This window comes from Lissotriton vulgaris, chromosome 5, assembly GCF_964263255.1.
Source record: "Lissotriton vulgaris chromosome 5, aLisVul1.2, whole genome shotgun sequence".
Lineage (NCBI taxonomy): Eukaryota > Metazoa > Chordata > Amphibia > Caudata > Salamandridae > Lissotriton > Lissotriton vulgaris.
In genome coordinates this window covers 711,476,313-711,502,758 of record NC_141693.1, presented here as the reverse complement: position 1 = coordinate 711,502,758, position 26,446 = coordinate 711,476,313, and the positions used below count along the sequence as shown (strand labels likewise).

General features: G+C 44.2%; 1 protein-coding gene across 6 annotated transcripts in view; it reads left to right on the top strand.

The window, feature by feature from the left end:
- The window catches only part of GBF1 (golgi brefeldin A resistant guanine nucleotide exchange factor 1), a 2,509,897-nt gene that overhangs the window by 627,943 nt on the left and 1,855,508 nt on the right, over positions 1-26,446 (top strand). For all 6 annotated transcript variants that reach the window (XM_086922141.1, XM_086922138.1, XM_086922142.1 and 3 more), the window contains exon 12: positions 19,733-19,944. In XM_086922141.1, coding sequence (XP_086778267.1) covers positions 19,733-19,944 — 212 coding nt within the window. The remainder of the gene's footprint in view (positions 1-19,732; positions 19,945-26,446) is intronic.

The window sequence follows — 26,446 nt, the reverse complement described above, 5'->3', positions numbered from 1 at the left end:
TGATAAGACTAGGAAAATAAGCGGTCTATTTTGGGATAAACTCTCAAAAGGCTATGACATCCTGTTAGCTGAAAAAGATTGGCCCCCGGAGTTTGTCAGGGAGTGCCCTCGTGGCGAAGAAATTATTATGCCTGCCTTCTCGAATCACATTCCGATTCACACTAAATATATATATGCGAGAAAATGGGCAGTGGTCTAGGCACCAGCATTATATAAAAATCATGTAGGATGGGATGAGGACTCTCCTCCTCACAAAATCCAGTTAAAGAGTCAGCCGACTGCACAAAGGCAGTATCCCATTAAGCAAGAAGCTGAAAAACAAGTCAGGGAGATTTTAGATCAACTTGAATAGATTGAAACATGCACCTCTCAAATGAAAAATCCTTTGTTTCCTGTCTCCAAACGAGACGATTCATATCGTCTAGTTTTGGATTACAGACACCTTAACGCATGTTGCAAAACATTTGCAGTACAGAATTCGCATAGTGCTGCACTAATGAATAACATAGTTAGGAAAAAATATAAAACGACATTAGACATATCAAATGGTTTCTTTTGTCAAAATATTGCACCAGAAAGCAGATACTTGACCGCTTTCTCAGTAATGGGGTTTCAGAAAAATTTCTGTAGGCTCCCACAGGGATTCAAGAACAGCCCAGGACTATTTTCAGCCAGAGTAACAGAGTTACTACAAATGTATGATGATGAGGCATTATCTTATGTAGATGATATCTATCTCACAGACGACGACTTGGAGACTCACTTGAAAAGAGTGAACACCATAATACTTGGGTTCGCAGCAGAGGGTTACAAATTCAACTTCAAAAAGTCCCGAATTGCCCATCTGGCAGTATTATTTTTAGGATACAAATTATCAAGTGAAGGAAAAAGCCTAGCGGACAACCTCTTAGAGAAAGGCGCTGTACTCCAAGCACCAAAAACGCTGAAGAACTTACAATCGATTCTAGGTTTTCTGAATTTCGGAAGAACTTGCATCCTAAATTAGGCGGAAAGGGTTAAACCTCTCTATGAACTAATTAAACCTGATTTTAAACCAATCAACTGGACTCAAAAACACACAGAAATTTTGAGATCACTGCAAACAGACATGTTAGCAAAAACAAAATTAGATACACGTGACAACACACACAATCTTGTAATCCGAGTCATCCCAGGAAGATGCGGATTCACGTACCTGACCTCTAATGAGGGAGAAACGGTACCAATAGCTTACAAATCACACTTGTACACACAAGCAGAAAAAACATTCAGTCCCACAGAAAATACTGTGAAAGCAGTAGAAACTGCATTAGCAAATGAACGAGAACTAGCACATGGTAAAAGGATCAATGTTCTCACAGCGGAATCCGCCTTCGAGGCGCTATTCAGCCCAGTAAACCTGCCTACAGTGTCACTGGATCCGAAATGGATACAGTGTGTAAATTCTCTTGGAGCGGAAGATGTGAAATACTATTTCGCCCCACAACTGAAAAAACTGAATGATTTGACTTAGGAACAAGAATATCCTCTGCCAATCGAAATTCTGCCTCTCCAACAATACTCTTGTATAATCTATACAGACAGATTTGTACAGCACTACAATGTAGAAAATAAATCCTACGATGCAGCCTGTGCGATTGTTAAATGTCGCTGGCTGTGCGGTAAATTCAGACCGAAAATAAACTGAATCAGTAAGAAACTGTTCGGCTCAGCGAGCTGAAATCAGATCTTTAAAGATGGCGCTTGAAAATGCAGAACGTGAATTCCCAACACTAATCGTGTGCGATTCGCATTTTTGCGTCAACTCTTACAATAATAAGTTGCAGAGCTGGGTTAAAAATGATTAAAAAGATGACACGGGTGCCACAATCAAGCATAAAATGCTTTGGAAACAGGTAGTTCTTTTACAAAAAGAACTACAAAAGACTCACGCAGAGTCTTCAACGTGATGGCGTTCACGTTGCAGGGAATTCATTGGCTAATACAGCCACAGAGGAAGCCACTAAACCGGCTTCCGTAGCAACAATAATAAGTTGCAGAGCTGGGTTAAAAATGATTAAAAAGATGACACGGGTGCCACAATCAAGCATAAAATGCTTTGGAAACAGGTAGTTCTTTTACAAAAAGAACTACAAAAGACTCACGCAGAGTCTTCAACGTGATGGCGTTCACGTTGCAGGGAATTCATTGGCTAATACAGCCACAGAGGAAGCCACTAAACCGGCTTCCGTAGCCACAAAAAAGCGTTCAGAAAAATACATAGAGGGGGAAACCATGCTAGCAGTGAAAACATCCGTAAAAGGCGACTGTGCAGCACTACCCGTGAACTATCCACTCAATTATGCATACGTAATCGATGCAAACTCCGTTCCTTTTGCTCGAATCCCTGGAGTGGGGGATAAGGTAATTCCAAACACGAACCGGAGAAAGTTATTAATAGCAGACGCACACATGGGTGAAGGAATCTCTGACTGAATTACAATCAGAGTACTGGTGGCCAGGGATGAGCCTGCACCACTATAAATATGTAAAGAACTGTCCGCACTGCGACAGAGATCGCAGCAGTGAGTCAAACACAGTAATGCCATGGCCTGGTATGTAGGAAGCTTAATGCTACCTATATGCAAACCCGCGTCCTATTAATCATTTAAGACTAAAATTCACTTAAAAAATGTGGCCCCAGCGCTCGGCTGACGCCAGAACGGTTATAAAAGATCTGCGAGTCTTTATCGGCACATACGCAATTGCCATGTTCCATTCTGACCAGGCTCCTGCTTTCAGCTCTCGAGCTTATAAGGAGGCCATGGCCAGCATGGGCGTTGACTTGCGATAATCTTGTCCATCACACCCCGAAGGGAACAGTGTAGTGGAAAGAAAAAACCGGGACATAAAGCAATCTATAACAGCGAAGGTATTCGGTTCGGGTGATGGGTGGGTCAAACATTTAATAAGTGTCCAGTTAAGTCTTAACAATTTGCCAAGAAATTCTCTAAAAGGTTTCAGCCCATATGAACTATTGTTCGGAACTAGAATGCACATTCAGGACTTAGATAGTCAGGTATCAGTGGTAGAAGATAAGAATAAAGACTTTGACATCAAAGACCGTTTGGCTGTTTTACAGGACTTGAATGAAACAAGAAAATCCATAAGCAACATAAAATTAAAGCAACAGCCAACTACCACTGAAGAGGCACCACCAGCCCCAGCAAGGCCTGTCTGGATTCCAAAGATTGGGGATCTAGTCAGAGAAAAAATAGCGGTGAAGAAGGAATTTGGGCCTTCTTACAGAAAAGCAGTACCAGTCTTGGCAATCAACTGAAGAAGATCAGTAGTACTACCGCCCCTTGCTGGTAAAAAGGAGAACAGAGTTGTATCAATCGACCTGGTAAAACCACAAGCATGTGGCCTATAATCAATAGTAGGCCTAGTGGACTCCCGAGAAACAACAGAATACCCAAACTTGCAACAATTCAAGAGGTCCAAACTGAAAGACTAATCACATTTGATAAACCTGCAGTGCACAGAGAGGGACTACGAAATAATGCCATGGAACTCGTGCCTCTTGAAACACAGATTGAAACAGTTCGTCATGAAACACCAGTCTACAATGACGTGGCATCAGAATGTGCTACCGAAAGACAAATTGAGAGAACAATCCCAACAATTGACAGAACTGCCTCTGGCTACTTAATTTCGATACCTTTTCTGAGGATCAAAGCAACCCCGAAGTGATGCTAGAAACAAAGACTTTTAAAGAAAAAGCAACAGAACTCTTTCATCAACTCAAGGAAATTTACCTTATATCTCCATGGTTAGAGTTCTGGTTTGGTCTAAGTGTATTTTTCCTCCTGCTTTGGCTCATCATAGTACTTTGTTTGGGAACATTCATTGAGAGAAAATACAGTTCAATGGACACAGCAAGTCAGAACATCAACTTAGTCCTCAAACCACACAAATCATCCCATGTGAAGAAAAGAGAACTGTCAACAGTGAATGTCACAGCCATTCCAATACCCGACGGGGTAGTATGGGACAAAACTGACTATGAAGTATATGGTCCGGTCAAAATCCTGAAATATCCTCATCAGTTTAAGGTTTCCTTAAGTGACTTTGTAAAACCAAGTACATTTTCTGATGATTGGGATTTTGAAAGTATTAATAATATAATGTCTGATTTAGTGTTGTGAGCAAGATTTACAGAACATGATTATTTACAAGGTTCGTCTAGTTATGAACAGATGTACTGCTTCTCACATTACGGTGACCATTACTTGCATAAATCTGCACAACCTAGAAATGTTTTTAAATATAACCAATGGGAACATTGTGCTACTCCACCTAAAAGCAGTTCTAAAACATTCTATGAGAAATTTCAGTACTTCTCAGTGTTTAACACCAGTGATGCAGAAACGTTTTATTATAAACTGTTAGATAAAACAGGGTTGAAAACAATGCTGACTAATACTGAATTGATATATTCAGAAGCATTTTATGAAAAAATGATGACATTTGGTTTTGATTATTGGAAAAATAAAATTGAAACAAAAACAATCTGGGGTACAAAAGATTGGCAGGTACAAGGCCTAGAAGCATTATTTCGAGCCTGCATGATCCCAGAACAATTAATGTTTTTAAATGACACAATTCACCAAACAACCTGTCTTGGCCTAGCTAAGATTAAAGACCTTAACAAACCGTCTATTCCGAAGCCAATACCTGATAATGCAACAACAGATATTGAAATAGACTAAAATTCTACATCTAAACAGAACACATCCTGATTGGATAAAGTGGTTAATTTGGCCTACTGACACAAACAACTGTCAAGATAGATTCCTGAACAAAACACAGGGGTTAACAATGTCCAGACAAGACCCTAGATACTCCCAGAGACAACATCCAGGGATAGTAACTACATACAGTGTAGGGAAGCTGTGCCTTGAATGGCTAGAATCATCCACACTGGCAGAAATTAAGCAACACTTATCTTTACTTAAAGATGGTGCTGATTTGCGCGATTTTGTTATGGGACCACTCAAACAGCGTCAAAAACGCTTCATAGCGGCCAGCATCTATGCGGCATACAATGAGGCTTGGAAAGTCACACAAATTGAAACAGCAGAAAAAATACAAGAAATTGATCGTATTAATTTGGAAAAATCACTTTCTGTTGTGGACAATGAGTTAATGACTCTGTCCTCCAGAATATATTCACTGGACAGTATTGTATCATCTGCCATAGATATAATAGACAAAGACTTGCTAATGTTACAGCATGGCCAGTCGCAATTGCGTTCTATTGTACAGTTAGGCTGGACGCTGAAAAATCTTCGTTCAGGCTATGTGCCTTGGCGTTTAATCAACACAAAGTCATTGTTTTCCATCTTTAATCTTACTGATAAACAAATCAGCTTGGCACAGAAAGGAGCAGACTATACAATCCTGAGCATCGAAAAACTTGAGAGATTATCTTTGACAATGTCAGAAAGTCCTGTCATTGAATGGATAATACACGGGATTATCACAATTCCGATAACCACTTTCCAATTTAAAAATTGCCTTGAATACATACCGACTGGCCAGTATGAACGTTTGGGTAAAGGATACATTAAGTCAGCATGGAAATTACCATACACACACACATGCTATAGTGACAGCAACAAAAATGTATTTCTTAGTGGTGAAAACTGTAAACATTCACTAAGCGGTATACTTTTGTGCCAGGGTATTAATTTACACGGAGCCTGTGAAAGAAATTCAAAGAACCTTTCATGCCACCAACATGTCACACCTGCAACGCAGATAGAGCCTTTCTTTAAGCAACTCTCGAATGGGAGTTACATTCTAAGAACGGATCACAGCTGTTGTGGCCTTTTGCCAGGGAAAGCATATCTCGTAAGCGTAACTTCCATGGTCAAATGCAGTATGCAAGCATTGTTTCCAAACGGCCCTGGAGACACGGAGACTCCCGTGTGGCCTCGTTTGAATGTCTCTTCTATACGAATTGATACTTTAAGCAGAATGAAGTCTGTGCTTTTGCAGACAACAGTGCCCATCACGTCATCAAAAGAGACGTATGATCTCCTAGTTGCAAGGGCAACATCAGAGATTCATGACCTTTTATCAACAAATTGCCCCGTGCATTTCACAGAAATGCTTAGCCAAATTCTTAACATGTCGAGTGCCATAGGCATCCCAGGCGTATTTAAGACCATTTTTACGGGACTGTTAAAACCATTCAAAGCAATTCTAGGAATCATTCCTAATTTTGTCCATTCAGTCTTTGGCGGCATACCCCTATTTTTGGGACTTGTAGCAGGCATTTTATTTTTTACCCTCCTGCTCCGATATGGCATGCCAAAACTCAGACATGACTCCGACAAGGATGGAAGAAACGATCCTAGCAATACGCTACTGGGACCGAATAACTAGAGTCCTTGGATTGGCCAGGCTGAGAGATCTGAACATGACCTGGTTTCTTTCATTCAGACATATCTGGCAGAACTGCATCTTACCTGTGCTTCGATGTATGCTATGCGGAGATGAGTGCGTGTTGGACATCTGTCTTGCACTTCCATCAGCAGTACCAATGGATATCAATACTTTTCTAAGTCCTACAACGGCTCATGCATTGTGTTGTCCCCAGCGGCTACCAATCCTGATGACGGCATTCGTTGAGACTCCTGTGCCACGACTAGGTGGTGACAGTGGAGCGAGAAATAAAAGCAACATCATCCAGGTACGACCTTCTGTGAGCATTGCTGATCCAGACTTTGATGATAGCAATCATTCTCACACCTGCCAAGTTACAGCACTATCAAACTTGGTCGAACTGTCACCTGATTTTGTAGACCAATCTTTTAGAGCCTGTCTGATATGATGTTCTCCCCTGAACAGAAACAATAATTTTTTGAAAAGCATTCCGACACACAGAGTTCCCATGAACTCTCCATTCGGCCTTCAGTTTTGATCAACAAAAACTACTGAAAAGCGTTGGAACTCTATTCCCCCGTTTACCAAGAATTTTTTTTTGTTGAATTGAACATTTTTCAAAATATTTACCTTTTTTCTGGCACAAAGATTCTTTGCTTAAAGTAGACCTATTCATAAAGAACAGAACTTCTATTTTTAGGTACTTCTAGAGACATAATAACTTTACATCAGCCTCTAGCACATATTACAGCAATTGCATTTATATGTGACGAAATTATCTCGCCCTTCTTTTCTGTATAAAGAGATATTTCATGTGTAATTTTTTCTCAAAATCGTTCATTGATTACATATGCTATGATTTTGAATGATTTCTATGCTTAAAGACGTACAGTACAAATAATTCCATGTATTTCAAATACGCCATTTCAAATGCGAATATGTATTTTGGGGTGGGTAATGTAACACATGCATCTTATTGCTATAGTTTTTAGTAATTTGATGGACATAAATTCGTGGAGTGGGTGTCGCGTTCTAATCTAGGACCCGATCAATACTGTGACCTTATGCCCCTATACGGCTATAATCCATTTGTACCCCTATAATGGCATAAACGATCAAGAGTGAGATTTCAGAAACTCGTCTCTGGCCTAACACGATCAGAGCCACATATCAGAATCGCTTCCTTTGCAGCTCATTAGAGCAAATGACACAGCAGAATCCACTATCTAAGATTCCTAGATTACACTCCGAGTTCTTCAACAAGATAAAAACTCAGCAACCTGGGAAAGCCCCGCTTTCTATTTTTTGATTAGTAATAGAACTCTAATGAGCCCTGAGAGACGATCACTACCTGTATTGGTCTTCTCAGGGTGATCAGAAAAATCCTTCCCCTTCTCCCATTCGAGGCCAGACAAACTGTTATACAGGGCCTAATCCAATCACGGTTGGACTTCAACAACGCCCTGTATCTCAGAGCCCCTGACTATACCCTGCAGAAACTCCAGCGCACCCAAAACTGTGCTGCCCGAGCACTTCTGGGAGTGCCTCGGAGGACCTCCATAAAATCTGGCCTAAAAACTCTTCACTGGTTGCCTGTCCGGGACAGAGTAAAGTTCAAGGCTCTCTGTATCGCCCACCAGACCCTCTGGAAAACAGGCCCAGAGATAAACTCCTCCTTGATCTCTCCCTACCTGTCCAACAAAACCGCCAGACTTGCCCAAATTCCTAGAATCCTCAGATCCAGAGCAGGAGGACGTTCGTTCTCATACAACGCCGCAAGACTCTGGAACACCCTCCCTCTGCAGTTGCGCAACAATGCCAATCTCACCAGCTTCAGAAAACAGCTTAAAACTCTCCTGTTTAACAACTAGTAACCTCAGAGGTCAGGTCTGTTTCTAGCTCTAGCGCCTGGATGCCTCAGGGCATCTGCAGCGCTCTAGAAATCTAATTTTCATTTCATTTCATTTCACATCTTTATTGACGTCTTATGTCCAAAAACTTACGTCAAACAAGGCACCTTTCAGATATAAATATTACCATTGTTGCCTTAAGCAAACGCTGCCTCAACGACATCGATGATAGCGATGGTGTGGTGAACACAGGAGCAGAACAGCTGTCCCTTACAGAGCCCAGCAGATGCAAGCTGCCCACGGACGCTGCCCCTTCTCCTCCTCGACGCGCTGAGAGAGAGACGCTGTCTTTTCTCCTGCCGAGAAAATCCAGCTCCGGCGTTTCCAGCCTACTCTTGCGAGTGACTGGGCTATCGAGTCCTGGAAGGAGATACAAGACCTCCAACATTCTATTTCAGAGGTATGGTATTGACTAAACCCTTTGAGAGAATTCTTGAAGCAAACCTTGGCAAAACCAACTTAACTAAAACTGCTACTTACTTACTCCCTCCCAAGTATTAGGCTTAGGTCAGGTACACTGGAGTAGGCGTAGCTAGAAGCACCAGTTGAGTACGTTAGTCAAATGTATATATGACTGTATATATTTTATTAATTTTAATCATTGTATGGCTAAGAAACCATATCAATGCTTTTACAGTACTATTTCGCAATCCTCATTTTACTGTACGCACTTTTTATAATAAGTAGTCTTGCAATTGGGGCAATTCATTTCTCTTGCACGAGAAGAAAGACTGTTCAATAAATAATACCTTTTTATTGAAAACGCCCGTCTCACTATTTCTCTGCATCTTGGTGAAAGTAATCTGCACAACTGACTGAGTGAAATAGCTGTCTATTGTTTCACACAACTCTAGAGATTGACTCTTATTCTAAGGAGCAAAGTTGTCATGTTTATGCGGTTGTTGGAAAACTGAATCCCTTCTTGTCTGTACCAGGGAAGCTGATCACTTCCTATTCAGTCAAGAAAGTTTCCAGTGACCTCTGAGCTAGTTGGTAACAAACCCAATTAAGTTTAGCATAGTCAGTAGAGACCTGGAAGACCGCACTTCTACGTCAAACTGCTGTTTGTTATTCCAATGCGCAGGGCCTATAGGGAAAATAGGAGCTACACTACAGAGCTAGACCACAGGCTCCCGTAGCTGGGGCTGCCTTTATCGGGACCATGAAGCGGATAAGCTCAGCAGTCGAGAACCTCTCTGCGGGGGCCCGGGCAGGTTAAAAATCGCAGCGCCGCTTTAGTATAATGTCCTGCATGATCTCTGCTCAGCCACGGCCTCCATGGGCGACTGTATCTGGAGATCGCAGCCTGTGTGTTTATGGCAGTGGCGGCTGGTGACATTTAAAAGTGGTGAGGCGTAGCACGCGTGCCCGAACAAACCCCCCCCCCCCCCCCCCCCCCCCCCCCCCCCCACACCCCCCACACCCCCCACCCGAAAACATTGAAAATCGAGTGGGCATATGGTGCATTTTCAAGCAATAATAAACAACTTGTTAGGTTGCTGGTGCTAAGAACTGTGAGATGCAGGAGCGAGCTACAAACCTACGGAGTTACTTAACAAAATGAGAAGTGCTCAAACTTTTATAAGAACAGGTCAATGCATTGATAAATCGAGCTGGACAGACATTTTTGATATCCTACACAATCCGATCAAGCAAAAATATTTCTTTATAAAATAACTGACTAGTATCACAGAGCCACCCACACAGAGATTAAAAATGAAATGAGTTGGACTTGCCGTCCAATTTTATGCATTACGTCTTAAACTAACCCTTGCATAAAGTAATTTACATATTTTTTATCCAGGTCATAATAAAACAAATGCACATAAATACATAATTTGCACAACACTGCATGCCAACCCCTCCCTCCCTAATACTTTCAATTCCTACCACAGCACTGTAACCGGGAAGAAAGTACATATAAAAAACAATTGCATTTATTTCCACCCTGTAGTCATTCATGATGTTGTATTCCATGCTTTAAAAGTGCGTTAATTCACTCATAACATACATTCACATAAAATGTGCCGTTCAACCCTTTTATCACTTCACTATTAATATAAAAAATCCTGACCAATCAACTCCCACTAGGCTAACACAGAAAATGTAAACTTACCTGACCCCAGGGTCGTGCCTTCCCCGCCTCAGGACCCACCTCAGTTGAAGAAGGTGCCATTCAATAAAGGAAACAAAAGAAACAAACCTGCTCTGCGTGGCGCTCTCCCATGAAACAGTTTGAAGAATGGGGGAGTCAGGTCCTGGGACGTGGGGCTAGCTGGACCATTAATATAACTAAGTACACAGATTGCCAGCCACACACTTACTTAAATCCTCTATTTTTGACGGAACAAACCATAAGAGACTTCCTGGTTCGTACGGGTATATCACTCAAACCCTTTTATTATTTATTTGTTTTTTGTCTTTTTTTAAGTATTGATGTATTTTCCTTTTTTGAACTGCCTACATTCAACTGTAGTTCACTGATTTATGATTGTCATCAAGTTTACACTTTTGACTCTGGTCTTTATGGAATTACGGATGATTTTTTCTTCGTAGTATGAATATTTGAGTGTATATATATCAGAGCAATTCACTTTGTATAATACAACTAGTTATGTGTATGTGTTTGTGTTGTAAATAATCGCGAATTGTAAATAATTGTATATAAGGTGTACAAAACGATAAGGTGTCCCTTTCATACATCAATACTTAAAAAAAGACAAAAAACAAATAAATAATAAAAGGGTTTGAGTGATATACCCGTACGAACCAGGAAGTCTCTTATGGTTTGTTCCCTCAAAAATAGAGGATTTAAGTAAGTGTGTGGCTGGCAATCTGTGTACTTAGTTACTCCCATGAAACAGAGTGTGCCATATTTTAAAGCTGCTCCGACAGGGCCTATCCAGGAACATAAATAATGTCTGCTCTGTCTTAGTGGTGCCAAAAATACAGCTCTTGAAATACCGGCTTGCTTCCACTTTTGACATTGTCCATGAATACCTTTTAGGACTGCCGATTCTTTTTTTAGAAACATGCTGCAAGCAGACAGCAGCCACATGATGGGCCAGAGATACTCTTCAGATCGCAAACGCTTTTTTTTTTAAACACTGCACATCTACACTTGTCTTTCCAAGGACGCTCCTCGGGCTGTTTTCAAGTGCCTTTGCAGCGTGCCCGATGCGAACCATAAAGCGCTGTACTGCCTTCACCAGGTCGCCCCAGCCGAACCCAACCTGCTATAAACCGAGTGCTAAATGGCAAAATATTAACAGTATGACCGTCCGTAACATTATTAGCTAATACTATGTGTCAGTAGTAAAGTTAAACATAGAGCTAAACACTCGCAGCCGACATCTGCTGTGTACCCAGTCCCATGTCCCCGACAGTGAGGCCAGTGACTGAAGGTAGTAGCCCCCTCCTCCGATCAGCAACAAGGCTGGCTCTCCTGACCACGCAACGAGCAGGCACCGGAGGTCCTGTTTGCGCCCTTCAGTTCCGTTCAGCCACGAGTCCGACGTCACTCTCTCAGCCATACTGATACAGTGACGTGACGCTGCTCCAGCAGTGCCCGGATTGGCTGTGTAGCAGCGTAACTCCCTGCCCCATTCGGAGACCGGGGGCTGCGGAATGAGGCAACCCTCGGTCTCCCAAGGGGGAGGCTACTGCGCATGTTTGGGCTGGTCAGAAAAATGACCAGCCCGAAAGCAAACATGCGCGCCAGTAGAACTGCTGAACCAGTTACCCGATCAGATACAGCCCCACCCCCATTTCCCCCTATTGCGGCCGGTGAAGTTTCTGATGGCGGTGCGCATTGGTTGGTGGGGCAACGCCCGAACGCCCCAATGGTGTAGGGGAGCCTCCGGCAGAGCTCTACCCAAACACGTCTGCCTCCATTGGAGTCGCAGCCACGCGCCCCGCCCCCCCAAGTTTTGCCTCCATGTACCCATTCCCAAAGACCTTGGGCAATGCACTATGGATGACCTGGTCTGGGATATTTGCCTATGCATTTCTGCCTCTCCCACTTCTTTTGTTGTTTTAAAGCTGCAGCAAACATCCCCCATCCTCATCCTGGTGGGTAGCTCGTGTGCCAGACAGCCCTGATTCACCACCCTCCGAGACCTCTCCCGGTATCCTACGAGAAGCTGCTTAACCAGATGAACCTTCTCACACAGAGCCAGGGCATGCTACGATACCCAAACTCCAAGCTCTTAATTCGTGTGCTTAGACTCCAGAGATTTTAGAATTCGGTTCCCTCAACCTGCCTTTAGAATTTATGTCCATTCTCAAGAAGACCGCAGGCCTACAGTGAGAACCTGTTATGCTGCCTAATGGAAAATATGTGTGCACTACTTTATTCCAAGTCAAATTAACCCTCTTCCAGCAGCTGTCCAAGGCATTGTTTTCCGCTTCACTTGCAAAATTAGTCCCTCACTTACACCTCCATCAGACTTCAATTAGCTGCATTTGCTGCCTACGTTCATAACCGGGAACACCTCACTCTTCAGGGTTCTTCTCATTAAGGCCTTCTTAGAATGACTCAGAATAGCCATTCCTCCAGAGTGCCGCTTTCCCCTGTGTAGAATCTCAACATAGCTCTCATAAGACTTGGGACCATCCATTTGAACAACTTACCTGAATCCCTTTGTAGTTCTGTTTTTTGGAAGGTGGCCTTCCAAGTGCTTCCTCCCTAAGGCGTGCCAGTAAAGTTTATGCTATAACATTGGAGGAACCTTTTTTCATGTTTACAAAGATAAGGTAGTCCCTAGAACAAGCACCACGAATCTCCCCAAGTTAGTCTCTTCCTTGCACCTCAATCAAACCATCAAACTCCCAGTGTTCTTTCCACATCCAGATTCAGTGGCATAGAGAGCTCTTCACTCATTAGATGTCAAAAGGCACCTCATTACATTGAAAGAGCAAAACCCTTCTGTAAAACACAGCAGCTCGTTGTCTCTTTTTAGAAGGCACTCAAGGGTCATGCTCGCTCTAAAGCAGGAAAAGCATGATGGTTCGTTAAATACAGCTAGACCGGTTAGGCCAAAGCCAAAAGACCTTTGCATGTCCCTCCCAGACCCCACTTTACCCGCAACTAGGGGGGCCTCTATGGATTTCCTCATTAACATCCCTATAGCTGCTATCTGCAATACAGATGCCTGGTCTACTCCACACATTCACCAAGCATTACTGTGTAGATGTCCTTACACGCCAACAAGCTAATGTGAGCCAGACTGTACTTTGTACACTTTTCCAGCCCTCTGTAACATCCTTCTGGCTAACAACCGCTTAGGGGAGAACTGTTTTACATTCTATGCACATCATATGTTTTTTAAGCTACACATGCCACAAACTGAAAATATTACCCAGTAAGCGTCTGTGGTGTGCAGTGCTATAGATTCACATTCCACCCGCCTTCTCTCTGAACTCTTTGATTGTTGCAGATGCTTTTCTTGCTTCATTTCTTGCGCAGTCATCTGCTGTATCTATATGCTCTGTTTCCAACCTCACCCGCTGTGCCGAAAAGCAATTCAGCAATGGAACCTATACCCATGTGCATTACCAACAGTAGGTGGAGTCACAATACCTGATATCTCAAAAAGAAAACAAGTTGCACACGTCCGAGCCAACACTAGGCAGAAGGAATATGCACATCATGTGAATCTACAGCTCTACATGCCACATACAGATGTTTAATCGATAACATTTTCCTTCAACATGTTTTTCATTTTCCAGTGCTGAGTTTAATTTTCATGTCTTACTTTAGAGTTTTACATTGTGTTTTTAAGTGTATGGACTCAGAGGAAATAACAATACTTTAACCACTTCGGTGCATTGGACGGCCCCGTCCTTCTGATGTCACGGTGGGTGTGAGCAGAGGACGGCCAGATGCCGTCCGAACCGCTCTCGTGTGGAATTCTCCTACACAGCGAGGGTATTCCGTCCGCAGCGAAGCGGCTTAAACATCATTGTTTGAGTATCTAACTTATTTTTTATAATTTGAATCTGAAAGAGACAATTAAAGATTCCTTACCTTAGAATTACCCCTCGCGTCAGACTGGATGTGGAGAATTTTTTGTCCGTAGTACCCCTGTGCATTGAAAGGTGCGTCGGTCTGCTCCACGTTCGTCATTGACGTTGTGGTCGCCAGGATGACATCGCGGTAGCTACTTAGACGCCTGACATCAGTTATTTCTTTTCCTGCGCCAGCCAGCACAGATCCGGAGAGAGCGGTACCTCCAGTCACTTTTTGACTGACTTTTAGACGACTTTTGTTGACGTCGTTTTGAGTCTCCGACTCCTGGTGCACGTTAGAGATGCCCGGTTTCAAGGCTTGCAGTTTCTGCCGAAAGTTAATGTCGGTGACTGATCCGCACCTCTTGTGCCTGTGGTGTCTGGAACGCGACCACGACCCCAAGTCGTGTTCTGACTGCCCGACCATGAATCCAAAATCTTTGCGGGAATGGTCCCGAAAGCTTCTGGAGGCCCGGCAGTCGGCTCCGCATCGTTCGAGGTCCCGGTCATGCAAGAGGTCAAGTGGCCAGACGCGTAACAACAACCACCACCATCCCCCTGGTTCTTTACTGCCAGATTGGCAACTACAGGACAGTGGGGAGGACTGGGAGGTGTCTGCAGACGCCGGGTCTGGGGGCGCAGTGGACAAATGCATCCACTGTAGGGGCCTGTGTTCGACCTCATGGTCATAGTTTCTAATCCCGGCTGGTCCACTCAGCCTTTCATTCATCTGTGGTCGATAAAATGAGTACCATTGAGTTGGGTAATAATACACACCTATTATTCAGCGCCTTGAGACTTTCAGGTGATACGTGCAGTATACAAAAGTACATAGTTTTTTAATGTGAACTGACCAGTTAGAGTATTATCCGGACTGGTGAGAGGAGTTGAGGGATGCCAGTGGTCTGGATTCTTCTCCTGACCTAGGCATGTTGTCTCCTCCTACCGTGTCTACTGAGGAGGGAGCTTCTTATGCAGTGGTATTGCGAATGGCGGCCGAGGCTCTCAACCTCAAGTAACCTACAGTGGCGGTAAGGACTAACCTCCTGACAGAGGTGCTCCAACCTGCAGTGAGCTCTTAGGAGCCCCTGCTGCTGTTTAATGAAGCACTCATAGACATCGGTTTGGGCACCTGGTCCAGGCCCAACACATGGGCTCCTGTGGATAGGATGATCACCCAACGCCACTGCCCGGCTCTGGGCGATCCCTCTTTTCTCTTATACACATCCCTCCCCTGAGAGCTTGGTGGTCCAAGCCTCGACGTCTAAAGGTGCCTACCCTACTGCCCCAACTGATATGGAGTCCAAAAAGCTAGACCAGCTTAGAAAGAAGATCTTTTCTTGCTCCAGCTTGGGACTGCAGTTGGTAAACACAGCATGTCTGTTTGACTGTTACACCCACTCCGTGTGGGATACGTTGGCCAGGTGCTGCCCCAGTGCCCGGAGGAGGCCTGGTCCGTATTCTCCCGTGCCGTTGCAGAGGGGCGAGACGCAGCCAAGTTTACCATTCGCTGTGGACTTGCCACCGCTGACTTGCTAGGCATGACAATGTCTACGTCAGTTGCCTTTCAACGCTACTCCTGGCTGAGGTCGACTGGTTTTTCAGGGGATGTCCAAGCTACTCTTATGGACATGCCCTTTGAAGGCGTTGCCTATTTGGCGACAAGGCAGACAACACACTAGAGCGCTTCAAGGACTCTCGAACTACTGCCAAGTCCTTGGGCCTCACCACCATCCGCCCTGCGCAGTCTGCTTTTCACCCCTTTCGTGGCTATTGTAGGGGTGCTCTGCTAAATAACGCCCAGAGCTACAGGCCGGCTCAAGCTGTTCAGTCCTTGCGCGCCCGGGGACGTGGAAACCACCGCCCTGGGTCCGAGAGCCAGCGAGTGGACCAGTCCACCACAGTTCCCTCTGCAGCAGCCTCCAAACCCTCCTAGTCCGGCCTTTCAGGCCCAAAAAGTGCCAGTGGGCAGCAGGATTCGCCATCACCCCCCACTGGCACACCAGCACGTCAGACAGGTGGGTTTTGCAGATAGTCCAAAGGGGCTACACCCTCCCCTTCAACACTACCCCTCCCTCCCCTTCGAGACTACTCCTCCATCCTTGCTACCTCAGCACCGTTGCATGTCGGAGGATCAGCTGGCCCTTCTCTAAGATTAAGTTTTGGCACTCTTGCCCAACGAATCATTGAGAGAGTTTATGCCCAGAAGTAGGTTGTGGTTGCTATTCCCACTACTTTCTGGTGCGCAAGAAGATCAAAGGCCTGCATCCTATCTTGGATCTCAGAAACTTCAACCGCTTCCTTCGGAAGAAGAAGGTGAAAATGTTGACGCTAGCTCAAGTCATGTCTGCCCTCGACCCTGGAGACTGGATGGTAGTGTTGGACTTGCAGGATGCTTATTTTCACATTTCCGTCCTGATGGCCCACCAGCATTACCTCCGGTTCACGGTGGGCCATGAGCATTTTCAGTTCACTGTGCTCCCCTTTGGCCTTTCCAGTGCCCCGCCGGTGTTCACGTAATTGATGGCAGTGGTTGCAGCTCATCTGCGCAGATCAGGGGTTCCAGTTTTCCCTCATCTCGGCGACTGGCTGTTGAAGGCGGGCTCGTCCCAGGCTGTCGTCTCCCACCACCAGACTACGGCGGACCTCCTGCATTTGCTGGGGTTCACCATCAATGTGCCAAAGTCACACCTGACTCCCTCTCAGAAGCTCCTTTTCATCGGAGCGGTACTGGACACCACGCAGTTTTGGGTTTATCCTTCCGAGCAGCGAGTCCGGGATATTCGAGCTATGATTCCGAGCTTTCTGCCCTTATCCCTGGTTTTGGTCAGAATGACCCTGTGGCTGCTGGGCCTCATGGCCTCCTGCAGCCTGCTGTTGGATCATGCCAGGTGGCATATGTGGGCTCTGCAGTGGGACCTGAGTTCCAGTGGACACAGCATCAGGGGAATCTGCCTGATTGCGTTTAGATCTCGGAGGGCACTGCACGTTAATTGCAGTGATGGCTAACAAAGCAGGATTGGGTTAGCGTCAGATCCCTCTCCTTTCCCCAACCGGAGGACACAGTGGTGACGGATGCATCACTTCTAGGATGGGGAGGACAAATGGGAGAAATACGGAGATCAGAGGCCTCTGGTCTCCGGCGGAATTCGGGCTCCACATCAACCTTCTGGAGCTCTGTCGGGGCAAGAGTGTTGCAAGTGTTCAAGGACAAAACCACCGTCATGTGATACTGCAACAAACAGGGTGGGGTGGGGTTGTGAACACTATGTCAAGAGGCTCACAGTCTCTGGACAAGGCTGGAACATCAGGGGATATCCTTGGTTGTACAACACCTGGCAGGTTCACTAAACTCCAGGGCGAACGAACTCAGCCGTTGGTGCATGATGGATCACGAATGGCATCTTTACTCAGTATTGGCACAAGGTCTCTTTCAACAGTGGGGAGATCCTTGGTTAGATCTATTCGCCTCTGTGGAGAAAGCTCAATGTCAGCAATTTTGTGCTTTGGAATTTCCAAGGCGGCACTCGCTAGGTGCCGCTTTTTGTCGCAAGTGTAGTTGCAGTCATCTATATGCCCTCCCACCTATACCACTTCTGCCCAGAGTGCTGAAGAAGATCAAGCGCGACTGGGCCAAAGTCATTCTTGTGGCTCCAGATTAGGCACGAAGAGTCTGGTATCCTGAGCTGTTGCACATGGCCATCGATTCTCTGATCAGAGTGCCTCTTCGAGAGGATCTTCTGTCACGGCAGAAGGGTACGGTCCTCCACCCGAACCTGTCCAGCCTCTGCCTCTTGAGCGGCGACAGTTGACAGCCTTCGACTTTCCTCCCGAAGTCTGTGATGTTATCTTGGCAGCCAGGTTACCCTCCACTAAGTCGGTATACGCCTGCAAATGGAACACATTTGTGGCATGGTGCCCTGCAATGGCTGTGAATCCCTTTTCTGCCCCTCTTTCTGAGATTCTCTTGTTCCTCCTTTCTTTGGCCCAGCAAGGCTCTGCTCTGGGCACAATTAAGGGCTATCTCTCAGCCATTTCAGCCTTTCTTAGGCTTCCTTATGAGCCTTCTCTTTTCAAGTCCTCTGTTGTAAATCGCCTTCTCCTGTTCCCTTCATAATGCTGCAGTGGGACTTGAACTTGGTTCTTACCTATCTGATGTGGCGCTCCCTTTGAGCCTCTTCATAACTGTCCTCTCAAATTTCTTATTCTAAAAACTGCTTTTCTGGTTGCCATCACCTCTGCCTGCAGGGTGAGTGAGTTGGGAGCCCTATCTTCGAAACCTCCTTTTCTGGCTGTTCATCCGGAGAAGGTCATCCTTAGAACCCAAGGTGGTTACTTTATTCAACATTGGTCAAACCATCACCTTGCCCACCTTCTTTCCTCCTCTGCTTCCTTCTAAGGAGAAAGGAAGGCTCCACCGTCTGGATCCAAAACGTGCCCTTTCGTTTTATTTCGATCGCACCAAGCTATTCCGGGTGGATGACCAGCTCTTTGTTGGCTACGTGGGCGGCAAAAAAAGTTGGGCCGGGTACAAATGGACCTTCTCTATGTGGGTCGGTTTGTGCATTAAAGCTTGTTACTCTTAGGTAAAGGAGCCTCCAGTGGGACTGCGCACCAATTCCACCAGGGTGACAGCAGCTTCCACTGCTTTGGGATGGGGAGTCCCCCTCAATGACATCGGTCAGGCAGCTACGTGGGCATTTCTGCACACGTTCACAAAACACTACTGCCTGGACAGCCAAGTCCTGAGAGGCAGCTTCTTTGGGCGTTCTGTTCTCCATGACTTTATAGTGTGACAGACCTACCTCCGGGGTTGGTATTGCTGGGGTATATATATTCTAAGGTAAGGAATCTATAACTAATTGTCCCTTTCAGATGAGCAAGTTACTTATCTTCAGAAACAATATATCTGTAAGAGACATAGATTAGTTATAGATTCCTTATCACCCCACCCATCCTCCCCGTTCTGTGAACTGATTTCTACGGTCAGGGAATCCCTTTCAGGGCCCTAGTTTTGTGCACCAGTGGTCAAAGTCTTGCATGGCTCTGCAATTTTGGTGTGGAATGTTGTGTAAAAGAACTGATGTCAGCGCTCAAGGGCGGTGTCTAAGAAGCTACAGCGAATATATCCCGGCAACCACAACGCCAATGACGAACGCAAAGCCGACCAATGCCACCTTTCGACGCGCAGGGGTACTTCTGTAGAAAAATTGTCTGGATCCAGCCTGGGGTAATTCTGAGGTAAAGAATCTATAACTAATCTGTCTCTTTCAGATATATTGTTACCGAAGGTAAGTAACTTGTTCTTTATGCATTTGATCAGTTTCTAATGGTGATTGACATATCTGTCATTTATCGGTATCATATTCTTGTTTCCATAGGTGTTGCTCTGGTTCCTTATGGTCTACCATGTATTCGTGAACTCTTCCGTTTCCTCGTTTCTCTCATAAACCCCCATGATAGGCACAATTCTGAGGTGATGATCCATATGGGCTTGCAGCTGCTCACAGTGGCTTTGGAATCGGCAGCTCTTTCAAACTATGCCTCTCTTCTAGGGCTGGTTAAAGATGAACTCTGTCGGCATCTCTTTCAGGTAATCCTATAGTGTGTTCCTGTTTGCAGCTTAACATGACTGTAGTGCAAGTGTTATGCAAAAAGAGGTGTTGACTACTATGTATAAGTAGGATGAAGAAATAATTATATAAAAGAATACAAAACGAAGGAATTCTAAAAAAGCAAAAGACCTCTCACTTCTTTCATGGCTACACTAGCATCCATTAATTATTTTGAATTATTGCTTATACGTTATATTATTTTGCAAACGCTCTAAAAAAATCATGTCACAAAAGTGTGTATGCAATTAAAAACCTGTCTTTTTGATCATTAATCAATTTTTGCCTAAACCAAGAAAACAAATGTATACCATGGGACAAAGTAACGTCATTGGATTATGTTGCAAACAAAAGCAAATTTTTCATATGTAATAGAGAACAGTTATTGACAAAGCCAATAGGTTTTGACTATGTGAGACTCGTAGGTTTTCACAATATTTTTTTAGCCATGTTGTACAGCAAGGCTTGCAGAAAATTAAAAAAAACTGAAAAGAAGAGCTATGACACTATCAACACTGGCCCACTTTTTATTATATTTTTTAATTTCAATCAGTCTGCACAGCAGTCGCATTGCTGTACAAAATAAAAAAAAATAACAAAGCCAATAGATCTCACATATGCAAGGCATGTTGGCTTAGCCAATACTTAGGAAGAGAACCCTATGACTCTGCAAGTGCGGGCAACCTCATAGCATTTTTTTGTGGCGGGAATAGACAATTGGTAAGGGCAAGCAACAATGGGGCAGGGTTTTGTGGTGATGACGCAAGAAACATGTGACATGGGGGAGGTTGTTGGGTATGGAGCAACCAACAATGGGGGAAGGGCTCTAGTTAAGCAACTGGTAAGTGAGGCCTGCATAGCATAGGCTGCTTTTTAACACCATGTTTACTAAAACGCTACTTGTTGTTATATACACATACATGGCTTTGTAAATATATATATATATTTTTTTACGGTCACTGTCCACACACTGTCCACACACTGGTTCTGTCAGTCATTTTAAAATACCTGCCTGTTTTATGTACCTAGATAATGTTTCCTTGTAATTTCAGGCACTGGCATTGAAACTGGTAAAACAATTGGCTACTGAGGGGTCAGCGCCTGAGGGCAGTAAGAGACCTGCTCTGGGGTGTAGATATCAGTAGTGCAGCAGGTGCATTGGTACCAGGGCTAAGGAGATCACAACTGCACCACAGTTACTGCAGTTTTTCAGAGGTATGGATAAGGAGGGGGGCACATAGGGCAAGTTCATTGTTTGGTATGTAGGGTTACCTGTTGACTGACCTGTCAGTAGCCTGGGGGCAACAGGTGCAATTCTACCTGTTTCTTAAAATTAGGGCAAGAGTGGGCACGGTACAGGCCGGTCCCTGAATGTAGGTACGAAGCCAAAATACTCACAAAAAATGAAAATATTGAATCTTTAAAATGGCCAGTGTTGAAAGATGAAGATCAGTTGACATGATCACATTCTGTATAGATCTGTGTGCAGCAAGTAGCTGCAATGTCTCCCTCAGCCCTTGTGTATGTAAATGATCATGCCACACACACAGCTCGATTTATTTATTTATTTTGAAGGTCTTATATAGCACGAACAAGATCCTTGCAGATATCAGAGTGCTTTACATTATGTCATGCTGGATATACAAACGAATAAATGCAGGCACATCAAGTATACATAACAAAAAGAGCAAAATGAGGCATTAGGGTACAGGAACAACATATAACCGTTGAGTTAGGTTGCAGTCAGAAAGCGTTCCTAGAAAGTCTTGAAGGCCCCTTGTCGAAGTAGGGGTTAATGGTAAGGGGATGGTTGGTGTCCGTGATTCCTTAGTCTATGAGTAGGTGAGTTTCGCCATGAGGAACGCTTTCACTTCCCAGTGTGGAGTCTCGCTGCTGCATTTATTGTGGCTTTTAGGGGTGCTGTTGTAGCTTTAGGAAGGTCACACAAAGATACACTTCCGTACTCAGTGTGTTTATCTGGAAGTTTGCTCCCTTTGTTGCATTGCTAATGTGTTTCTGCATAGTGAGGTTGCTGTCAAGAGTTATTCCCAAGGATTTAGCTGAATCTACAATGTTCGGTTGAACGTTGAATGCAGTAATGTGTTTGATCAGATCTTGCATAAAGGGGACTTTGGCGGGAGGAGCTATAAGGAGGAATTCGGTTTTTGGAGCGTTCAATTTGAGATGGTTTTCTTCCAACCAAATCTGAGTGTTCCTGAGCGTTGTATTGAGCACTTTAATGTCTTCTATGAACGGAATCTTGAGATAAAGTTGTTTGTCGTCAGCGTACATATGATAGTGCATGTTAGACTCATTTAGCAGTTCGGTGAGAGGTTTCAGGAAAAGGTTAAACAATGTCGAAGATAGAGCGGAGCCTTGTGGGACCCCCAACGTGACTGATGCAGGATTGGACAGAGTGCTGTTGACCTTGTATTTTTTCGTTCGGTTATGGTGGAAGGAAGTTAACCAGTTTAGCACTGATCCCGATAGCCCCATTCTATGTTTTAAGATATCTATCAGATTCTCATGTTTAATCGTGTCAAATGATGAGGATAGGTCTAGCAGGATGAGTAGACAAACTCCTTCTGATCCAGGATTTGTAGCGGATCATCAGTAATGTGTGTCATGGCTGATTCAGTACTATGACCTGCTCTGAAGCCTGATTGGTGTTTGTTAAGAAGGTCAAAATGATCAGTATGTTTAGTCAGTTGGTAATGAACACATTTTTCCAGTAGTTTGGCCAAGATAGGAATATTGGAGATAGGACGATAGTAGTTTAAGTCAGTAGGGTCGGCTGTGGGTTTCTTTAGTATGGGAGAAACCTGTCTGATTTTGAGGGTGTCCAGGAACGAGCCTTGTTGGAGAGAACTGTTGATAATTTTGGTCCAGAGAGGCAAGAGCAATGGGGTTAAGTCTTTAACGGAATTTGCAGGGAGAGGATCGGTGAGGTGATTGGAAGGCTTTAGAGTAATAAGAATCTTGCCTAAAGCTTCTTCCGTATATGTAGCGAAGGATGACCAGGCTGCATTGTTTTTTAACAGAGGCTTTGAAGTGATTTGGTGTGGTGCGGAAGGGGGTTGAAGTGAGGTGTTCATAAGCGGTCTGGAGGGTAGTAATAGATCATTTAGGAGATCCTTCTTGATGTTGTCAGTTTTCTGAGTGAAGAAGGCAGAACATTTTTCACAGTTGGGTTGCAAGCTGGCTGAATCTTGAGGTCGTTGTGGCGCGTCCTTAGATTGGGTTTTGAATAATTAAAAGAGTTTTTTTGGGACGATTTCTTGCTTAGTCTAGTTGGTGGCTGAAGAAGTCAGCTTTTGTGCGCATGATCTTTCTATAATAAGTGTTTCTCTTTTTCCTTAGTAACTTGAGGCGATACGAAGATGGGACTGATTTTCAAATGTGTTCATGAGATCTAAGAGACCGTCTTTCCTCGTTGAGAAGACCGTTGTACCAGGGTTTAGAGTCTTTAGTGGAAACTCTCTTTAGTTGCAGGGGGCCTACCTCGTTAATTATCGAGGTCATAGAGTTGAGGTAATGGTTGGTGAGATCATGGACGTCGGAGGAGCCTAGAGGGGCAGAAGATGGTTGTAGCAGGAAAAGGGTAAAGTGTTGGGGTTGAGTTTTTTGTCTCTTTTCCGAATCTTTGGTTTTGTGGATTGAACAGAGTTCAGTTTCAAAGTTTTGTTGTTAAAGAAGTTGATAATATAGTGGTCTGACCAGTCACAGGGTTGGATCGAGTCCAACTGAATGGCGTCACTTTCGGAGATTATTAAATCCAAGATTGATCCTTGTTTATGTGTAGGGCTGCTGCACATTTGGGTAAGGGCTACGTCGTCAAGGAAGTGTTTGAAACTATTAACCACTGCGTCATTGTGGTCGTTCCAATAGAGATTGCAGTCACCCAAGAATATTTGGGTATTCTGCCGCCCGGTGTTCGATGAGATGATATCCATGAGTTGTTCGTTAACTGAGCATGGTACGTCATGAGCTTTCTTTAGCACATCCAATCACTTACCTCACTATTCTGCGGAGTACGTCATGGACCAGAGAGAAACTGCTTTCTGTACCACACACTACACCTCCCCTCTTGTCAAACAAAAAGCACATATATGCTACAGAACTCTTCAATGAGTCATCAAGGTGCTTGAATCAATCTTCCTGATCTCATTGCATGAGGCTGAGGAGACCTAGGAGAAGCATCTGCGGCAGGCACCAATGACAGGTGCAGTCTTTGGGCTCTCCTGACTCCCAGATGTCCTGAATGTCTAGAGTCAGCGAACCTCAAGGCAGATGTTCGAAATAAGAATCCCTTGTGATTGACTTCCCGAACGATGAGCAGACACCATGGGTCCTTTACTAGTCACTACCCTGAGTAGATGATCAGCATTAAAAGGAGCATCAGTCTTGCATTTTTGTTTCTGCCTGGCAATGACTTGGTCTCCTCTTATTAACACAGTGCTCCGAGCACAGCAGCTTCTTATCCACATAGGTTTGTAGTCAACTTCTGTTGGTGGCAATCTCCTACCAGCATAAGCCACAGATTATTTTGTGGTACTTTGATGTCCAGTGTGCCAAGCAAATATGGCACCTAACCCCACTGGGCTTGCATCAACATAAACCTCCATCTGCATTTTCGGCTTAAATTACTCAAGTTCCGAGCTCTCTTTTTTGACAAGTGGGACAGTTTGTGCTTAAGCCTTCATAACTTTTTTCCACAAAGGGTATCCAGGCTAAATTTGCATCCTTTTTCTCACATGTTGGGGGTTTTATAGGTAGCTAGGCTTTATGGATTTTTCAAGAGGCCACTGAGAACAATGTAGCATTTGTTTGTTGTTTAAAATTGAAACGGTGCTGTTCAAGACAGTGTGTTTTTTGTCTAAAAATGGCATAAACAAAAGGTGTGCTAGCTTTCAGGAACGGGCAGAGTTCTCAAAAATAATATATATTCACTGTAAAAAAAATCAAAGTTTACAGGGATGTTCTAGTTAGGGTCAGATTCCACTCATACAAAAATAGTGAAATTCTGCAGTTATAGTTACGGTAGCTAACTATAACTTATACCGCTGCAATGCACTGCTTATAACCTCACATCTTAGATCACTTATGACCTGGTCAGTGATATCACGATTGACGTCTCGAATGACACCACTGATGACACCATCCCGTCAGTGTAAGTATTTTGTAAGAGTTTGATTGTTAAATATATATCCTAATGTACTATAAAACTTAAAGTAGTATACTAGGTGTTCTACTGAGTGATACTATTAATATGTATCATGTGAGTGGCTGTTTGACTGTATGTATCCTTGTGCATATGGGTGTGTGAGTGGCTGTATTGGTGTATAAGTGGTTGTGTGAGTAGCTGTGTGGGTGAGTGAGTTGCTGTGTGGGAGGCTATATTGGTGCGAGTGGGTGTGTTAGTGGCTGTATGGGTGGGTGAGTGACAGTGTAAGTGGGTCTATCAGTGGGTATGTGAGTGTATGGCTGTATGAGTAAGTGACTGGGTATGTAAGTGGTTGTATGAGTGGCTATTTCAGTAGGTGTTTTGTTAATTGATTTTGTATGTGAGTGACTGTATTGGGCAGTGAGTGTGTGTGTGTAGATGTATGGGTAAATACAGGAATGCATGAGTGGGTATGTAAGTGGTGGTGTGAGTGAGTGTTTGTATGTATGAGTGAGTCGCTGTGTTAAGAGGCTGATTGTGTGAGCATGTGACTGTAGGTAAATAAGTGGTGTATGAATGGCTAGATGGGTGAGTGAATAGTTGTGTTAGTGGCTCTATGTAGGAGTGAGTGGGTGGTTCTATGGAGGAGTGGGTATGTGAGTACTGGTATAGGTCTGTGAATGGGCATGTTAGTAGTTGTACTGGGGTGTGAGTCAGCGTACAAAGGTTATATGGGGGTGAAAGTGGGCTTGTGAGTGTTTCTGTGGATGATGTCATTTGAAATGTCATCAGTGATGTCACTGGCCATGTGAGTGATGTAATATGTGAAGTCATAAGCAGTGGATTGCGGGCTGAAAGTTCTAGGTCGCTCAGGTAACTATAACTGCCAAATGTCACTGGTTTTGTGCAGCAGAAATCTGACCCTAACTATAACGTCCTTGTAAACATTGTTTTTTTCAGGGATTTCCTAAGGTCTTTTAATTCTATTTGCTAACTATAACATCCCTGTAAACTTTGTTTTTTTCAGTCAATTTCAAAGGTTTTTTTAAAAGGTAATTCTAACTAGAACGTCCCTGAAATCAATAACCAAGGGGGTCTTCATCCCCCAATCAGAAGTTCAGCATGAGTCGTGCTGGCAGAGTAGTGGAGAAAGGGGGCGTGTCCTCTGAACACCTTACCAATCCCGCTGTATGGGACTTAATGGAGTTACCAGGAGGGGTAGTTTGCCCCAAAGGATGTCCTTGTAGTCCAACTACCCCTCCTGGTAACTCCGGTAAGTCCCACTCAGCAGGATTGCTGAGATGTGGTTGGAGGCCAAG